The following is a 17353-nucleotide window of genomic DNA, read 5'->3' on the forward strand; positions in this document are numbered from 1 at the left end:
TTTGACTCTCTCTGTGGGATTGACCACAGTGCTATGACCAGGACTATGATACAGTCTGTGATAAATACTGCTGAATGAATGAAAAAATGTTGTCTGAGGATGTTGCCTTGGATATTTCTCTTTGGAGAGAAATATTTCTTATTTTCATAGCATGTGTTTGTCTTCCAGCTGTACCTTCTGTTGTAGTTGTTCTCCGTGCACAGACATACAGGTAGATGAGGATGGTGTAGTTCCACTGCTGTTGCTCCTCTCAATGTTTGCTGTTTCACTAAGACCTAATTAAACTGTTATGCCCCCACATTCCTCTGAGGACTAAGCCAAGGGTGATTTTTTTCCAGGCATCTAATCTCTTAAATTGCCTAAGCATCAAAATTCTCCCCCTGGCTATTATTGGTTAACACCTTGAAATAACTGAAAATTTTGCCAATGAGGAAATGTGCTTGCAACAGAAAAACCTTGCCTTTGGATGTGTGGCCAAAGAGCTCTTAATACTGAAGAAACAATCTTTTCTGCCTCATGCACCAGTGAAAATCTAATAAAAATGTGTCTCCCCTGGGTACTTTACATCATTAGCATCTTGGCTTCACACTTCGCTTTAACAAATAACTTATTTTAAAAGTTTCTCCAGGGAGAAGACAAGAAGCCAAAAATAATCTTGGAAGAAAACTTTACCTAGCAACCCGATGAGGCTGTTTCATACAGTTTCTAAAGTTTAACTTCATGCAGGAAAATCTTTGTGATTTTTTAGTCTCTCATTTTGGTGTGTACTGAAACATCTTCATGGCTAAGCAGGGAGGAAAAAAACCCCTAATGCCTTAATGTGAGTAGCACTTTCTGGTTTTATAGTAAATTTGTTATAAAATGCTACCACCACAGTTGATCGCCTACTACATGTCACGACATTGTGCTAACCATTTTACATAGGTTTGTAGAACTTAATCTTTACCACAATCCTTTGCAATAAGAGTCCTATTTTACTAATGAAGCCAGTGGAGTTTAGAAGAGTTGCCTCCAGTCGTACTGTAGTTAGTAAAAGGCTGAACCTGGATTTGTCTGACCTTAAAACCTACAGACTTCTTTCACTTGCTGGGACTCTTAAAAAGTGAACAAGTAATTCTTCCACATGAACAAATCTCCCAGTGTCTATATCTGTATCCAGGAATCTTTTTATTCCCTTCTTCCCCTTCTCAGAAAAAGCCAACCTAACCAACCACCTAGCCTTCCTTCCCTCATGGTATACCTGCTCTGAATTCCACCTTTCTGCACAACTCCACAGAGTGCTACTTGAAAGGTAGGGTGGGGGGCACCTCTTGAAGCGAGACTTCTAAATGCAATGTGAATGGCGCCCCCTGGAGTTGTGTAACCAGCAGCTCTGGATTTCCTCCTCTCTCCTTATCAGGAACTTCAACTCTCCCACTTCCCTTCATCATCAGTCTCTCTCTCATAGATTATTATCCATACACAAACATATCTGCTCTTCTCTGCCTTAAAGACAAACAAAGGACAACCCCAAGAAGCAACAACAATCAATCATGCTTGATCGTATATTCCTGTCTCATGTGCTTTTCAGCGGCTGTCAATATTTACCATCTTGAAACATTTCCTCTCCCAGGTTTTGTGCCATCACTCTTTCCTTACTTTCCTATTTCTCAAGCCATTCCTTTCCTCCTTCTTTCACTGGATTCTTTTCCTTACCCATTCTCTAAATATAAAATGTTTTCAGGGGCAGCCCCCGGGTGGCTCAGGGGTTTAGCGCTGCCTTCAGCCCAGGTCGTGATCCTGGAGACCTGGGATCAAGTCCCATGTTGGGCTCCCTGCATGGAGCCTGCTTCTCCTTCTGCCTGTGTCTCTGCCTTTCTCTCTCTCTCTGTGTATTCTCATGAATAAATAAATAAAATCTTAAAAAAAAACCCTTCAGTGCTCATTACATCATGTACCCTCCTTAATGTCCATCACCTGGTTACCCCATTTGCCCAGGCTCTCCCCCCCTTTTTTTTCTTTTTTGTATTATTTTCTTAAATAGCTCTTTTTTTTTTTTTTTTTTTATTGCTCTCTTGCTAAAAACGTTTCAGTGACTTTCATTGTGTTTTAAATAAAGTCCAGCTCCAGGGGTGCCTGGGTGGCTCAGTTGATTCAGCATCTGCCTTTGGCTCAGGTCATGAGTCCATGGTCCTGGGATGGAGCCCCACATTGGGCTCCCGGCTTGGTAGAGAGCCTGCTTTTCTCTTTCCTGCCTGCAGCTCCCCCTGCTTGTGCGCCCCCTCTCTGCCAAATAAATAAATAAATAAATAAATAAATAAATAAATAAATATCTTAAAAAAAAGAAATAAAGTCCATCTCTGGCCTAGAAGGCTTTAAATGGTCTAGCCCATTTCTGCCTCTCCAACTTCAACACAAACACTGCTCTAGGTGCCCTCTTTCTTTTGGTTTATTGGATGGATCAGACTTTCCCCACCTTTGATCCTCTAGACATGCTTAGAAGCCTTTCCCACTTGCAGTCTTATCCTTTTTTTTTTTTTTTAAGATTTTATTTATTTATTCATGATAGACATAGAAAGAGAGAGAGGGGGGCAGAGACACAGACAGAGGGAGAAGCAGGCTCCATGCAGGGAGCCTGACGTGGGACTCGATCCCAGGGCTCCAGGATCACGCCCTGGGCCAAAGGCAGGCACTAAACCGCTGAGCCACCCAGGGACCCCCCTCGCAGTCTTATTCTTATAAGAGCCTTATAAATGCCACAACATTGTGCTAACCATTTTACATAGGTTTGTAGAACTTAATCTTTGCCACAATCCTTTGCAATGAGTCCTATTTTACTAATCTTATTCTTCATCTTATTCTTCAGCTCATCTTCAAGATTCTTCTCGTCAAGATGACCATTGACTTCCACATTGCTAACACTAATGCTGATACATGTAGCACCTCTTCATTCTGTTGTGCAGCGAATTTCCCATTTTCCTTCCAGACCTTGAACTCCTTGAAGTCAGGGACCATATCTACAATACATTTTAATATCCTAGCACAGTGGTTGGCTTCTAGTTAGCTGTTTAATAGATGCTTGTAAGTGAATGGAGGATGCAAGTTCAGATCTTGGGAAAGACTGCTGCAGTAGTTAACTCACAACCCTCCACTGATACAGTAGATAGAAATTAGAAGGAACATCAGAAGACAGGGGTTCAAAGTTTGGCACTAGCAATAACTGTTGTCAAAATTCTCACCTTAGTTTTTTCATATGCTCTACCTATATCACCAAAAATTTTAAAAGATTTTATTTATTTATTCATGAGAGACACACAGAGAGAGGCAGAGACATAGGCAGAGGAAAAAACAGGCTTTCTTCAAGGAGCCTGATACGGGACTTGATCCCAAGACCTGGTATTGCGACCTGAGCTAAAGGCAGACACTAGACCACTGAGCCACCCAAGTGCCCCCACCAAATTTTTTATATCTTTAAACTTTTAAAATTAAAACTTAAAAAACATCATTTATTTATTTATTTACTTGAGAGAGAGAGAAAAAGAACTCAAGCAGGGTTGGGGTGGAATGGAGGAGCAGTGGGGGGAAGGAAAGGCAGGGGAAAGAATCTCTAGCAGACTTCTTGCTGAGTGGAGAACCCCTAGCAGGATTCAATCTTACGACCCTGAGATCATGACCTGAACCAAAAACAAGAGTTGGACACTTGAACTCATTGAGCCATAAGATTATCATTATTATTTTTTTAATCACTGAAGCTGAATCTCTTAGTCCTCTACCAACAAATTCCTTCTTGTGGATTGCAAAACTCATTACATGAAATTTAACCTTTTTCCCCTTTTAATTATGAAAAATTTCAGACCTAACAGAAATAGAGAGAATATTATAAACACCCATGTATGCATCACTAGATTAAGCTACTATCCACATATAGCTGATTTGGCTTTATTTCTCTCCTTACCCACTTCTCCCTCCCATTAGTTTCATACAAATCCTGGACATGGTATCATTTCATGATGTATAACTTCAGTATCTATGAAATATAATTGTTAACTGCTAGCTGCTACTCCTTCTGTTCTTCAGTGGCTTAAAAAGTGAAGTATTAAAAAAAAAAGTGAAGTATTCATTGAACGGTATGTTGCTCTTCCCAGATATCAGATAACTAACACAATGATTTTATTTATTTTTTATTTTTATTTTTTAAAAGACTTTTATTTATTTATTCATGAGAGACACAGAGAGGCAGAGACAGAGGCAGAGGGAGAAGCAGGCTCCATGCAGGGAGCCCGATGCAGAACTCGATCCCAGGATCCCGGGATCATGACCTCAGCCAAAGGCAGATGCCCAGCCACTGAGCCAGTCAGGCGTCCTCATAATGATTTTATTTTATTTTATTTTATTTTATTTTATTTTTTTAATTTATTATTTATGATAGTCACAGAGAGAGAGAGAGAGAGAGAGAGAGAGAGGCAGAGACACAGGCAGAGGGAGAAGCAGGCTCCATGCACTGGGAAGCCCGATGTGGGATTCGATCCCGGGTCTCCAGGAACGCGCCCTGGGCCAAAGGCAGGCGCCAAACCGTTGCGCCACCCAGGGATCCCTGATTTTATTTTATGACTTAACCAAACTGTAACTTCTTTGAGGGGGGGTGGAGGAGGGTGGATATACAGCATCTAGCTTTGTGCCTTGCAGTCAATAAATAGAGGTTGAAGGAAAACAAATTCAACATGGTTTAGGTTTTTTAATACTTTATTCACAGGAATCTAGGGCCTGCCTTGTCTTACCTCCTTGCTTCTGTTCTCTCTCTGAATTCATTACTCTACAGGAAGATTTCCAATTCCAAGGTTTTCTTTTTTGCCTGTTTTAAATCAAATGATTTCAGCCTTTGAGGACTCCGGGCAGGACTCAGTCCCAGGGGGCGGGGCCTCCGGGGCGGGTCTGCGCCGAGGCCCCGCCCCCTCCCGCTCTCGTCCTTCCCGGCAGCCCTAGCGCCCTTCCCAGCGCTCCTCAAGATGGCGGCCGACAGTGAGGTGAGGTGTTTGCTCCCTGCCTCTCCCGGTCTGTAAGTTTGCTCCTCCGTGTCAGCGCCCGGGGGCTCATTCTCTTTATCTTTCTTTTCCTTTACCGTAGCCCGAGTCCGAGGTATTTGAGATCACGGACTTCACCACTGCCTCGGAATGGGAAAGGTGAGTGAGTCCTGTCAGTGGTTGTCAGTACCGCGGGCCGCGGCGTCCCCTGGCCGCGTCCCCGAGGTAGACCACGTGTGACGCCGCTAATGCGGGAGAAGTAAGGCCGGCGAGCCGCGGGCTCTGCGGCTTCTGTCCGCGGTCAGCCGCACGCCTCTTCCGCGTCTCGCGTCTGCCAAGCGGCGGCCCGCCCCCGTCAGCCCAACCCCGAGACTCGGCTCTCAGGAAAAGTTTCGTTTCACTCTCAGACCACTTTCCTCAGACCTCCGTCGTCGCCCACCCGCAGAAACAGTTCCCCGAGCTACCACTTCCGTGGCCGGTTTCGTTTCCGTTTAACTCCTGTTGCTACCCTAAGCCGTAAACTTGGCAGCTGCGGTTTTCCTCTCGTGGGCATAGGTGTACCCTTTCCTGGAGGAGGCCTTGGTGGTGCTGGCGGTTGTCCATGTGCCGCCCTCCCGCCGTCTCCATCCTGCCCTTTAGAATGACCTTTAAGGTAATGCTGCAGATGGTTTTGGGGACTCTCTGATTCAGGTCGTTGCATTTCCGTGGGTAATGTGCCCAGGCTTCCTGTGCCCATCGCACCTCCCTGAACAGCTGAGCGAAATGAGCTGAAAGCCAACTTTGTGAAAGAGTAATAGCTGAGAATGAGAAATTTTCAGGTTGGTGTCACAGAGACCCTTCTGGGTGTGGAGGTCAGTCAGTATTTAGTTCGTTGCAACATTTGATAATCTTTCGGGTCGGGAGAGGAGATTTGCGCATCTTATGTCATTCAATGAGGAAAATATTAAAGATTCCTGCCGGAGGGGCGCCTGGGGGGCTCAGTTGGTTAAGTGGCCAACTCTTGATCTCAGCTCAGGTCTTGATGTTGAGGTCAGGAGTCCCCAAGCCCTGTGTTGGGCTCCATGCTGGGTAAGGAGCCTACTTTAAAAATAAATAAATAAATACATACATAAATAAATCCCTGGTGGAATAATAGTTTGATTGTGGTACCCTCCAAAAAATAAGTTGGTAAGACGTAGCCATATTGTCAAGGGCTTTATTGAACAGGTGTTCTGTGTCTAGAGTTAAACTAATGGAAAAGAACAAAGACCAAAACAAAACCTTTGATCTATGTGTTACACAAAACAGAAAATGATTAAATTGTAAGCCAGCTGGTGTGAACTATATAAAAAGTTTAGAGAAGGATGATACTGTGGATCACAATTAGGGGAGGTAATTTCATAGGAAAGATTGGAAATGAGCTGGATATTGAAAGTGGAAAGTGGTTGGTTAGATTTGAGAAGGTATTAATATAAATAGAGATGAGTATAAATGAACCTTTGGGACTTCATGAAGATGTCTTTACTGGAGTAAAGGCTATCTATTGAAGGGAAATAAATAAGATTAATGAGATGAGACAGTCCATGGACAGTCTTCAAAGCTGAGTAAAGAAATCTCTAGACTCGGTGCTTTTAAAATTAGGGATTCTCAGCCTTTAGTGTGCATCAGAATTATAGTTTCTGATCATATCTGAGGTGGACCTAAGAATGTGCATTTCTAGCAAGTTCCCAGGTGATGCTGATGTTGCTGGTCAGGAGACCACACTTGGAGAGAACCATTAAAGAACAATGGTGAGACACCCTTGATTTTAGAGTGACAAAGTGACAGGATGAGAGTTGTTTCAGGAGATTAAGTCAAATGAAGCCCGGTGACTTACTTTGATCAATAGTTAGATTGGTATTTGGAGACTGAAGAGGAAGGGAGCGTAGAAAGGAGTATTGTTAGATATTTCAAAAAAGATTTTTAGATAGATACACTTGATGAAATGTTAGAGTAGAAAGAAACATGCAACTGGAGTTTCTTGCCTAAAAGAACGAAGATAAGAAAGTGGGAAGAGTACAGTTTTAGACCAGTTGAATTTGAAATAATAACTTGATGTCTTGAAGGTAGTTAGAAAAATGTCACCTGAATCTTGGAGGGTGGGGGTGAGGAAGCATCAAGAGTATGGAATGGAAACATGATTATTTTCCCTTAGCAAATATTTAAAGTATCCTGAAGTGCAATATTAACTCCTTTAGCTCCTTGTATGGAGATAATTGTTAACACAGTAATGTGGTAGTACTCACTACCACAAAGTAGGAAATTTGGGTTTTGGTTTTTATGTTCATTTCTAGAGCTACAGTAGTGTTTTATAGCACATGGGAAAATGTTAAAGACTTTGGAGTCTTCTTAAACCTTGGGTTTAATGTGTGAATGAAGGTTCTTGTTAATATGTTAGGAGCCATAAAGACAGTTTATTGAGAGGACTGAATGGACTCCTCCCCCAAAAAAGGAGTCCCCCAACTCTTTAATCTTTTGTCCTTTGCAGAAATATTTTTTGAGTGCCTATGTGTCAAATACAGTGCAGGGCGTAGGGGTGTGGTCAATAAAAAGACAGTTCCTGCTCTTACCGTAAAGTCTAGTAGAAGAGACAGACATGAATCTAATACAAATGAGTCTGTAATTACAATTGAAATAAGAGCTGAGAAGGGAAAGAAATCTGGTCTTATAATGCATATAACAAAGGAACCTAATATAGAATGCAGAATCAGAGGAAACGACCCTTCAACTGTGATTTTGAAAGCTTTCAGCAATAAAGTTTTTACATTTTTCTAGTCAAATCTCAACACTTTCAGTAGACGGCAATTTTTCTCTTTTAGGTAGTACTGATAGAATTCATTAAATAAGTGTTTTAATGTGCTCCTTCTGTGAAAGCAATATTTTCAATGATTTTTATTATAATAATGCCTCACAGAATAAAAAAAATTCTAAGACGACTTAATATTTGAGAAAATTTCTTCTAATCTGAATGTGTTGTGAACATTTTGTATCAAAACATATTAATATTTATTTCTGTAGCTTCCATGTTTTCATTTAGTATGTGAAATAAGCATTTTCTTATTTTCACAAATGGTCTTCAAACATGATTTTTTATGGATGCATACTAATCCATTCAGTGGACATACCAGCTGTTTGCTGCAACTGGATAGTTAGGTGGCTTCCAGGTTTTTGCCTTTATAAATACAACATACATTTCTAATAAAGATTCATTTATTTCTTTTAGAGAGAGTGGGGTAGGGGCAGAGGGAGACAGAGTCTTAGACTCCCTGCTGCCCGATACAGGGCATGATCTCGGGATGTTGGTATCACAGTCTGAGCTGAAACCAAGAGTTGGCAGTTTAACCAACTGTGGCAACTTGGCATCCCTCACGTGCACATTTGTGCTCACAAGTGGATACATCTAAAATTTTTATTTCCTTTTATTTTTGTAAACATGCTAACTTTTTATTTTCAGAACCAATAATTGCCTTTTGATGAAACTACCCAGAAGTGGATTAGTATATATATTAATACTGCCTTTAGTCTTAAAGGGGAATTAATTAGAAGGTTCATTTAAATAATAAAAATCAGATTTATCATTACTATCATTACTGTCTTAAAACAAATGTAAATATTAACTTATATTGTCACTGAAGGAAAAAACCTGATGCTTGTGAATATATTTTGACTAGAATTAACTCTATTACTCTAGCAATATGATGTAGGTGTTTTAGGAGAGCAATTTTGCTGTTAGATTGCATCATACTTCTATAAGAAGTTAGCTTCTTAGTGTAATAAAGTCTTCTGAAAGAGTCTTTTAACACTACTACTGAGATTTGACAGTTTTAATTTGCTGATATTGACCATGTCACTAGTCAAAATTCATTCTTTTTTAAAGATTTTTATTCATTTGAGAGAGCGAGTGAGTGAGCACTAGTAAGTATGAGTGGGGTGATAGGCAAAGGGAGAGGAAGAAGCAGACTCGCCACTCAGCTGGGAGCCCAGTGCAAGGTCTCCAGGACTTGGAGATCATGACTTGAGCCAAAGGCAGGTGCTTTACCATCTGAGCCACCCAGGTGCTCTTTCATTTTCTTTAATAGGTCCACTTCATCAGTAGATTTTTAAAAGATTTTATTTATTTGAGAGAGAGAGGGAGAGAGAGAGAGAGAGAAGCGCATGATCAGTGGGGAGAGGAAGAAGCAAGCTCCTCACGGAGTAGGCAGCCTGACGATGTGGGGCTTCATCCTAGGACTTTGGATCATGACCCAAGCCGAAGGCAGATGCTCAAGAGACTGAGCCACCCAGGCGCCCCTCATTTAGTAGATTTAAAGATTAGATAGTGATTAGTTTTAAAAGCTGTCAGTTATTAAAGCTGACAAATCTACTTGAAGTTTCTTGCCAGCTCTCTCTTAAAACATGGTTTATTTAATTAATTTTTTAAAAAAGATTTTATTCATTTATTTGGCAGAGCACAAGCAGGGAGAGGGAGAAGTAGGCCCCCTGCCGAGCAAGGAGCCAGACCCATGGGGGTGGGGGAGGCATGTGCTCCATCCCAGGACTCCAGGATCATGTCTTGAGCCACAGGCAGATGCTTAAAATACTGAGCCACCCAGGCACTCAACATGGTTTATTTTAGTGAGCAAAGTTCAAAGTTCCTGGATGTTTTCTTTTGGGGGAAGAGGGAGATCAATCAGTTCTTAAATATCTTCAAAGGAAAAGTTAATTTAAATAGATTATTTTGAGGGTAGGGAAAAAATTATTGGTTTCATAGTTATCTTTAATAGTATCCTTTTAGTCACTCAGTTTTGATTTCTGTTCCAAATTTGTATTCATTTTAATGTAGAGAGATTTATGCTTAATTTATATTTTATAGAAGCAGAATGCCTATGTTGGGTAAGCTGTCGACTTTTAAAAAGTCAAAATTTGGGGTGCCTGGGTGGCTCAGTTGGTAGAGCTTGGGACTCTTGATTTGGGATTGTGAGTTTGAGTCCCACATTGAGGGTGGGGTTAACTTTAAAAAAATATTAAAATGTAAGAATTCTTGGATTAGAGAAGATTATTTCCACATTTATTCCACATCCAAAAATTAGACTAATAATACATTTCAGTTTTTTTTTTTTTTTAAGATTTTATTTATTTATTCATGAGAGACATAGAGAGAGAGGCAGAGACATAGAGGGAGAAGCAGCCTCCTTGCAGGAAGCCCGATTGATGTAAGACTCATTCCCCGGACTGTGGGATCACACCCTGAGTCAAAGGCAGATGCTCAACTGCTGAGGCACCCAGGCATCCCTAGGCTAATAATACAAAACTTACTGAGCCTTTTCTGATAAAAATGTTAAAATATAAAACCTACTTGTTTAAAGAAATTGTGTAATAATAGTTAAAAAAAAAGGTTATTATATGTTCAGAAAGATTTTTGTTTTGTTTTTTTTTTTTTTTTTTACTCCTCCCTAGGTTTATTTCCAAAGTTGAAGAAGTTTTAAATGATTGGAAACTGATTGGAAACTCTTTGGGAAAGCCACTTGAAAAGGTCAGATCTATTTGCTGGTGTCTCTAAATAAGTGTTTACTTTGAAACTTCTATTTTTAAGCCCTTTGCTGCGTTTGGTACATTGAATTAAATTTTTTTTTAAAGTTCTGTATGATTTATGAACATAAAGTGGCACCTGGAAGAACTTGGATTTGAATCTGGCAAAAAACATATGTAAGACATTTGTGAGCCATTTTTAAATAAAATTTTATATGCATAATGTCATTCTTTGTGAGTGATTTTCTGTTTCTTCTCATGTTTACTTCTTTCTTTCTCCCTTAGAATGTTAGAAAATCTTTTTAAAAGTTTTTTGTTTGGTCAGAGAAACATTGCAGTTACCAGCTTCATGGGTAGAGTATTTTGCCTAACTGATGAGGAAAAATCTTGGTCTTAACTGACTTGGTGTTATTAGCAGGTTTTTCACTCAAGTTTTGTACTTTACAATACCACTAATAGTATTTGTCTACCTCTAACCCCCTTTTTTAACGTCTGGATGTTTTGAGGATATTTAAGAATGAAGAAAACATTCAAAATTGAAGTGGAGTTTTAATTCTAATCTAAGATATTGCTGGATATTAAGATACTTAATTCTAATCTAAGATAAACCATACCCCAAATAATTACTAAAGAATATACTCTGAGAACAAACCTGGATTTTCTGTTTTTCACTAAAGGGAATTAACAATTTGATTTTAAGCTTATGTAGATGCTTTGTTTTATTAGACAATTTTTTGAAGTAAAATTGATTGTTTTTATTCTAAGTCTTATTAACTGCAGTTTATCTCTTGGTAGGGGACTCTCAATATTTATGAGGGTTTTTAAGCTTTATTGTGATAACAGAATTTGAGACTATCAAAGCATTAGGATTTTCCTCTTTATTCATATGCGTAAGGAAAAAAAGTAACATTGCACATGGAAATCCCACATCCTTAAAAAAACATCATTTAAAGGTGCTGAGATACAAATTGATTTATTAAAATCTTTTTATGATGACATTTTTGAGTAGAAAATGTAAAGTTTTCAGACAGATCATTCTATTCACTTGAAACAAACATAACGATATAGTTGACAGTAAAATTAGGGCAAAACAAGGTGGCTACTGGAATGGGAAATGATTTGTGGCACTAAAAAGAGAGCTAAACTGAGTCTTTGTGAGCTCTGATGTTATTTATATGCCTTAATACTTTGATTTATGTGTATTTACTAAGTATCTGCTGTGTGCCAGATCTGAAGAAATAATGAATAAGACAAGATCCATATTGCCATTGAACATAAATTCTGATGAGGAACTAAAGTGATAAATAACTAAGCAAATAAGATTTAAAATTTTAGATGCTAAATTCAATTTTGGCATATAAATTGGGTACTGTATTCCACGTAAAAACATACTGCCAGCATGGGTTAAAGGAAGGTTGACTCTCTCCAACCCTTTCCTCCCTGTAGATGGTAGTAAATAAATGAGTTAGGGAAAACATGACTAGATTGCAAGGTGAGCTGTTAACTGTGATGAATAGTTTAAAGTATAAAGAACAGAGATTATTGAGCATATAAAAGAAAGTTTAGACAGTGACTGAAGTGTAATTCATATGGGGGACAGTGATTACCAATTCTCTTCCTCCACTGATGGGGGAATTGAGAAATTTTAAAAAACTTTTTAATTATGAAAAATTCAAACATTTATAAAATAGACGAAATAGTGTGATTAGCTCCCATCTGCCCGTCACTCAATTTCAACAATGTTCTATTTTCTTATTTCAGTAGTACCTCTACCAACTCTCCACCCCCTACTAGATTTTTAAAAGTTTTTAAAATAAAATTTACATATAGTACGCAAAACTGCTTAATTTGAAGAAATGTTTGTATCCGTGTAATAGCGGTCCTCACTCAGGAACTTTGGGAAACATTGCCATCACCTCAGAAAGGTTCTTAGCAACCCTTTCCATTTAATCCCCGTGCTCCTCACTGATGTTCCCCAAGCAGGTGCTGTCCTCTCTCTCTCTCTTTTTTTTTTTTTTTTAACAGCAGATTACTTTCGGCTTGGATCTTGAATTTCATATATACGGCATCATACAGTAGATACTCTTTGTGCCTGGCTTCTTTGTGCCTGCAAGAATCACTGTTTCTTTTTATTACTGAGTTGTACACTCTTGTATGAATATACTGCAGTTTCACTTGTTGGCAGACATACTAGCTATGAATAAAGCAGAACATTCTTATATGAGACCTTTGGAGACGTATGTTTTTATTTCTCTTAGATAAATACCTGGGAGTGAAATTACTAGGTCCCAGGATAGGTATATGTTTAACTTTATAAGGAACTGCTAAAGTTTTTTGTACCATATTATTCACCTAGTAGCAGTACATATATGAGAGTTTGGGTGGCTCTGCATTCTCACCAATTGCTTGTTTTCAGTCTTAAAAATTCTAGTTGTTCTAGTGGGTATGTAGTTTGTAGAATTATTTGTATTTCTTTTTTTTTTTATTATTTGTATTTCTCATTCTGGTTTTCATTTGCATTTCTCTGATGAATATTAACATGACCACTTTTCATGTGCTTATTAGCCATTTGTTTATCTGTCTTTGTGGAATGTCTACTCAGTTTTTTGTCCGTGTTTTAAATTGGTTTGGGTTTTTATTAATTTATAGGAGTCTTTTAGTTCTTTTGTGTACTCTGCTTTTAAGTCTTTTCTCAGATAGTAGTTTTCTAAATTGTGAAGATACTCTTTTTATGTTTTCTTCTAAAGCCTTTTTATCATTTTAGCTTTTAGGTCTGGGATCCATCTTGAACTAATATTAGTATATGGTTTGAAGTGAGAAATCATGGTTCATTGTTTACATATGGATATCTTTCTAGAACCCTCTGTTGAAAACACTTTTCTCCATTAAATTTGTCAAGACGGTTGACATAGGGAGTTACCTTCTGGAATCTGTATTCATTAATCTATTTGATAGTACTGTGTCAGTACCACATTGTCTTGACTACTGTAGTTTAGGGTTTCCCAACCTTGGCATTGAAATTTTGAGCCAGATTGTTAGGGGCTGCCTCATGCAGTATAGAGTATTTAGTAGTATCCCTGGACTCTTTAATTATTAGATGCCAATAGCACTTTCCCAATGATGACAACCAAAAATGTATCTAGACATTGCCACATGTCCTCTGAGAGGCAAAATTGTCTTCAGTTGAGAACTACTGTATAGCTTTAAAGTAAGTCCCGAAGTTAATGTAAATTTTCAGCTTTTGTTGTTTTCCCAAGATTGTTTTGTCTGTTCTAGGTACTTTATGTTTCTATTATGGACTTTAGAGTGAGCTGCTCAATTTCTTTAGAAAGGTTTATAATTGTGCTGGAACTGATTTGGTTTGTGTTCAATTTATAGAATACTTTGGGGGAGAAGTGACATTTGGACAGTCTTGAAGCTTCCAATCGTAAAAATGGCACATTCCTCCATTTACTTAAGTCTTTAATTTTTCTCGGCAGTGCTTTAAAGTTTTTGGTGGAGGTCTTACTTGTCTTTTGTTAAATTTATTACTAAGTATTTTATGTTGTATGCAATTGTAAGTGGAATTATTTTTTAGTTTCATTTTTCATTTGTTGTTAGCACATAGACATACAGTAAAATTTTGTATGTTGACTTTAAAAAATTCTTTTTGAGTATAGTTGACATACAGTGTTACGTTGGTTTTAGGCGTACAACATAGCGATTTGATGAGTTTATACATTATACTATGCTCACGTGTATCATCTGCCACCATACAGCATATTACAGTTTCATTGATTATATTCTTTATGTGATTTCTTTTATTCCGATGTCTTACTCCTTTCATCCCTGGAAACCTGTGTCTCCCACTCCTCTTCACCCATTTTGCCCATTCCCCACACTGACCTCCCCTCTGGTAACCATCAGTTTGGTCTCTGTATTTATAGGTTTTGTGTTGACTTTGTATCATGAGACCTGGCTAAAGTAAAGGTCCATATTCTTAGTGTTAATTCTTTTGCATTTGCTACATTCGTAACCATGTTGCCTGTAAATATGTGTCCATATTTTACTTCTTTTTCAATTTTTGTCGTTTTTATTTCTTACTGTTTCTGCGCTAACCAGGATTTTTTTTTTTTTTCTTTTTAATACTAAAACAGCTAGTGACCCCTCTCAGTTATGCACAGTGTCATCAGGGTAGTCTTTGTTTGTTTGTTTTTTAAACAAACTCTGTGCCTAACATGGGGCTTGAATTCACGACACTGAGATCAAGAGGTGCACACTTCTACTGACTGAGCCAGTCAGGTACCCCTAACCAGGACTTTTAGTAAGATGTTGAGAACTGTTGAAAGCAGACGTTCTTGCCTTTTTCTCATTGTAAGGGAAAAAATGCTCAGTGCTTCAACATTAAAAACATCTTAAGTTCTTCATAGGTGTCCTTTATAAGTTTGAGGAAATTTTTCTCTTAGTTTGCCAAAAGCTTTAATTTTTTTAAAATCATGAATGAGTGTTTAATTTTTTAAAATTTTTATTTATCTATGATAGTCACACACACACACAGAGAGAGAGAGAGAGAGAGGCAGAGACATAGGCAGAGGGAGAAGCAGGCTCCATGCACTGGGAGCCTGACGTGGGACTCGATCCCGGATCTCCAGGATCGCGCCCTGGGCCAAAGGCAGGCGCCAAACTGCTGCGCCACCCAGGGATCCCCGAGTGTTTAATTTTTTGAAATTTTACTCTGTAGCTATTGAAATAATCATGTGGCTATTTTGTTTTCTAAATATGGTAAATCATGTTGATTTAATTTTTTTTTTTTTTTTTTTTTTTTGTGGTGAAATACATATAAGATTTACCGTTAGGTGTAAAACTCAGTGGCATTAAAGTACTTTGACATTGTTGAAGTTTTTGTCACCCAAACTGAAAACTTCATTCTCCTTAAGCAGTAACTTCCTCTCGCCTACTCTAAGCCCCTGGTAACCGCTCTTCTATTTCTGTTGCTGTGAATTTGAGTAGCCTAAGTATCTCATATAATTGGGATCATGTAGTATTATTAGGCCTTTTGTTTCTGGCTTATTTCACTAAGCGTAATGTCAAGATTCACCATGTTGTGCAATGTGTCAGAATTTTCTTTTTATGATGTAATAATCATTTTATGTACATACCACATTTTGTTAATCCATTCATCTATTGGTGAACACTTGAGTTGTGTCTACTTTTTGGCTATTATGAATTATATTATGAATAATTATGGATAATATTCCAGTGTATATACCATATTTAAAGACAGTTTTTGCAAATTAGATAGTTGAGGATCAGTCAGTGATGAGAATAGTTTTCTGAATTGAAGTAAATCAAAATGAAAGCAGCATTCAGTTACCTATAGTGTTTTTAGGAATAGGATTATTTAAGGTAAGGTTTAGTCTTTTTTTTTTCCTCCTCCATCTTCCTTCCTTTTTCCTTCCTTCCTTCCTTCCTTCCTTCCTTCCTTCCTTCCTTCCTTCCTTCCTTCCTTCCTTCCTATTTATTTCATTTATTTATTCTCAAGAGAACAGAGAGAGAGAGAGAGAGGCAGAGACATCGGCAGAGGGAGAAGCAGGGTTCCTGTGCAGAGCCTGATGTGGGACTCCATCCCAGGACCCTGGGGTCATGACCTGAGCTGAAGGCAGATGATCAACCACTGAGCCATCCAGGTGTCCTCTTTTTCCTTTCAATAATAACTATAGTGTATGTAACTTTCCCGAATATTATACAGAAGGAAAAAATTAGCATTTTATCATATTTCCTATTTCAAATTGAAAGTTTTTGGAGTTCTTTGTTGTGTGAAAGTTTCTATTGTAATATAAAATGTCAGGAGATATTTTTAAGGAGAGAGCCTAGTGATAAAGAGTGGGCTCTAAAGTCCCACTGCTTGTGTTGGAAATCTAGTTCTATTGCTTACTATAACCCCATGTGGCACTGTGCCATCTCATTGTTAGCTGCTGCTGCTGCTGCTACTTTTGCTGCTGCATCTCTCTCAGAAATATTCACCAGAGGCTTTAAAGTGATAGTTGCTTAAGCAGAGTAGAATATAAACACAGAGGATTACTTAACACTTCTAATAAAATTGATTCATTGATTCCTTAGAGCTCCTAGAAGTTAAGCTGGGGAGAAATGAAGTTTTATGTACTGTATTCTGGCTGAAAAAGCTCAGGTTTAACCTGAGATAGATTAGAGGTATCTTCAGACATTTTTAGTTCTATTATTTCCTAGTTCTTACTTTCTTTTGTATATTTTAAAGAGATTTTTTTGCTTGCCATTGAGTTATAGCATAGCATTCTTTGTGAAGTAAAATTTTCTGTGTATATATCATGAATTACATTTTGAACTTTAGATTGATACAGGGCCCATGCCACTGTTTAAACAAATACTGTATAAACAAATGAGAAGGTCATTTCTACAGATGAAGAGGTCAGATCAAGAGATAAAATGCTTGGGCTTAAATTACAAGCCATGCTGACTTGGATGAGCGTAAATTCTGCTTGTGGAGATAGGCCCTAACTCCTGTTAGAGCTGAGTGCCAGAGGTGGCCATGAAGAGTACTTGTTGCCTATAAAGAAGACTTATTTGTGTCAACCAACATATCTTATGGATTCTTAAATCTACTGGCTAGTTCTTTTTTGGAAAAGCTTGTTTTTGTTAATGATTGACTTGTAGTGGGCTCTATCCTCTTAGGATCTCTTACTGTTAGAGTTCTTAGATAGTTGAATGTTCTCTGGATGAATTATGGCTCTTTATTGATCCAAGAGGGACTAATAAGTTCCCCTTTGTTTGCGAATTTCCTTTGTTAGGGTTTTTAATAACCCTGTGGAACT

At 38.3% G+C, this 17353-nt stretch overlaps 1 protein-coding gene across 5 annotated transcripts in view; it reads left to right on the forward strand.

The window, feature by feature from the left end:
* The first annotated feature begins 4977 nt into the window (after window positions 1–4977).
* RAB3GAP1 (RAB3 GTPase activating protein catalytic subunit 1) overlaps window positions 4978–17353 on the forward strand; it is a 116560-nt gene continuing 104184 nt past the window's right edge. For 3 of the 5 annotated variants that reach the window (XM_041739426.1, XM_041739423.1, XM_041739424.1), the window contains exons 1-3: window positions 4978–5003; window positions 5104–5159; window positions 10455–10530. In XM_041739426.1, the coding sequence (XP_041595360.1) occupies window positions 4986–5003; window positions 5104–5159; window positions 10455–10530 (150 nt within the window). In that variant the 5' untranslated portion in view covers window positions 4978–4985. Of the gene's footprint in view, window positions 5004–5103; window positions 5160–10454; window positions 10531–17353 lie in introns of those variants that run through there. The other 2 variants (XM_041739425.1, XM_041739427.1) reach the window with 2 other exon arrangements.

This window comes from Vulpes lagopus, chromosome 24 (genome assembly GCF_018345385.1).
Source record: "Vulpes lagopus strain Blue_001 chromosome 24, ASM1834538v1, whole genome shotgun sequence".
In the NCBI taxonomy this organism is placed as follows: Eukaryota; Metazoa; Chordata; class Mammalia; order Carnivora; family Canidae; genus Vulpes; species Vulpes lagopus.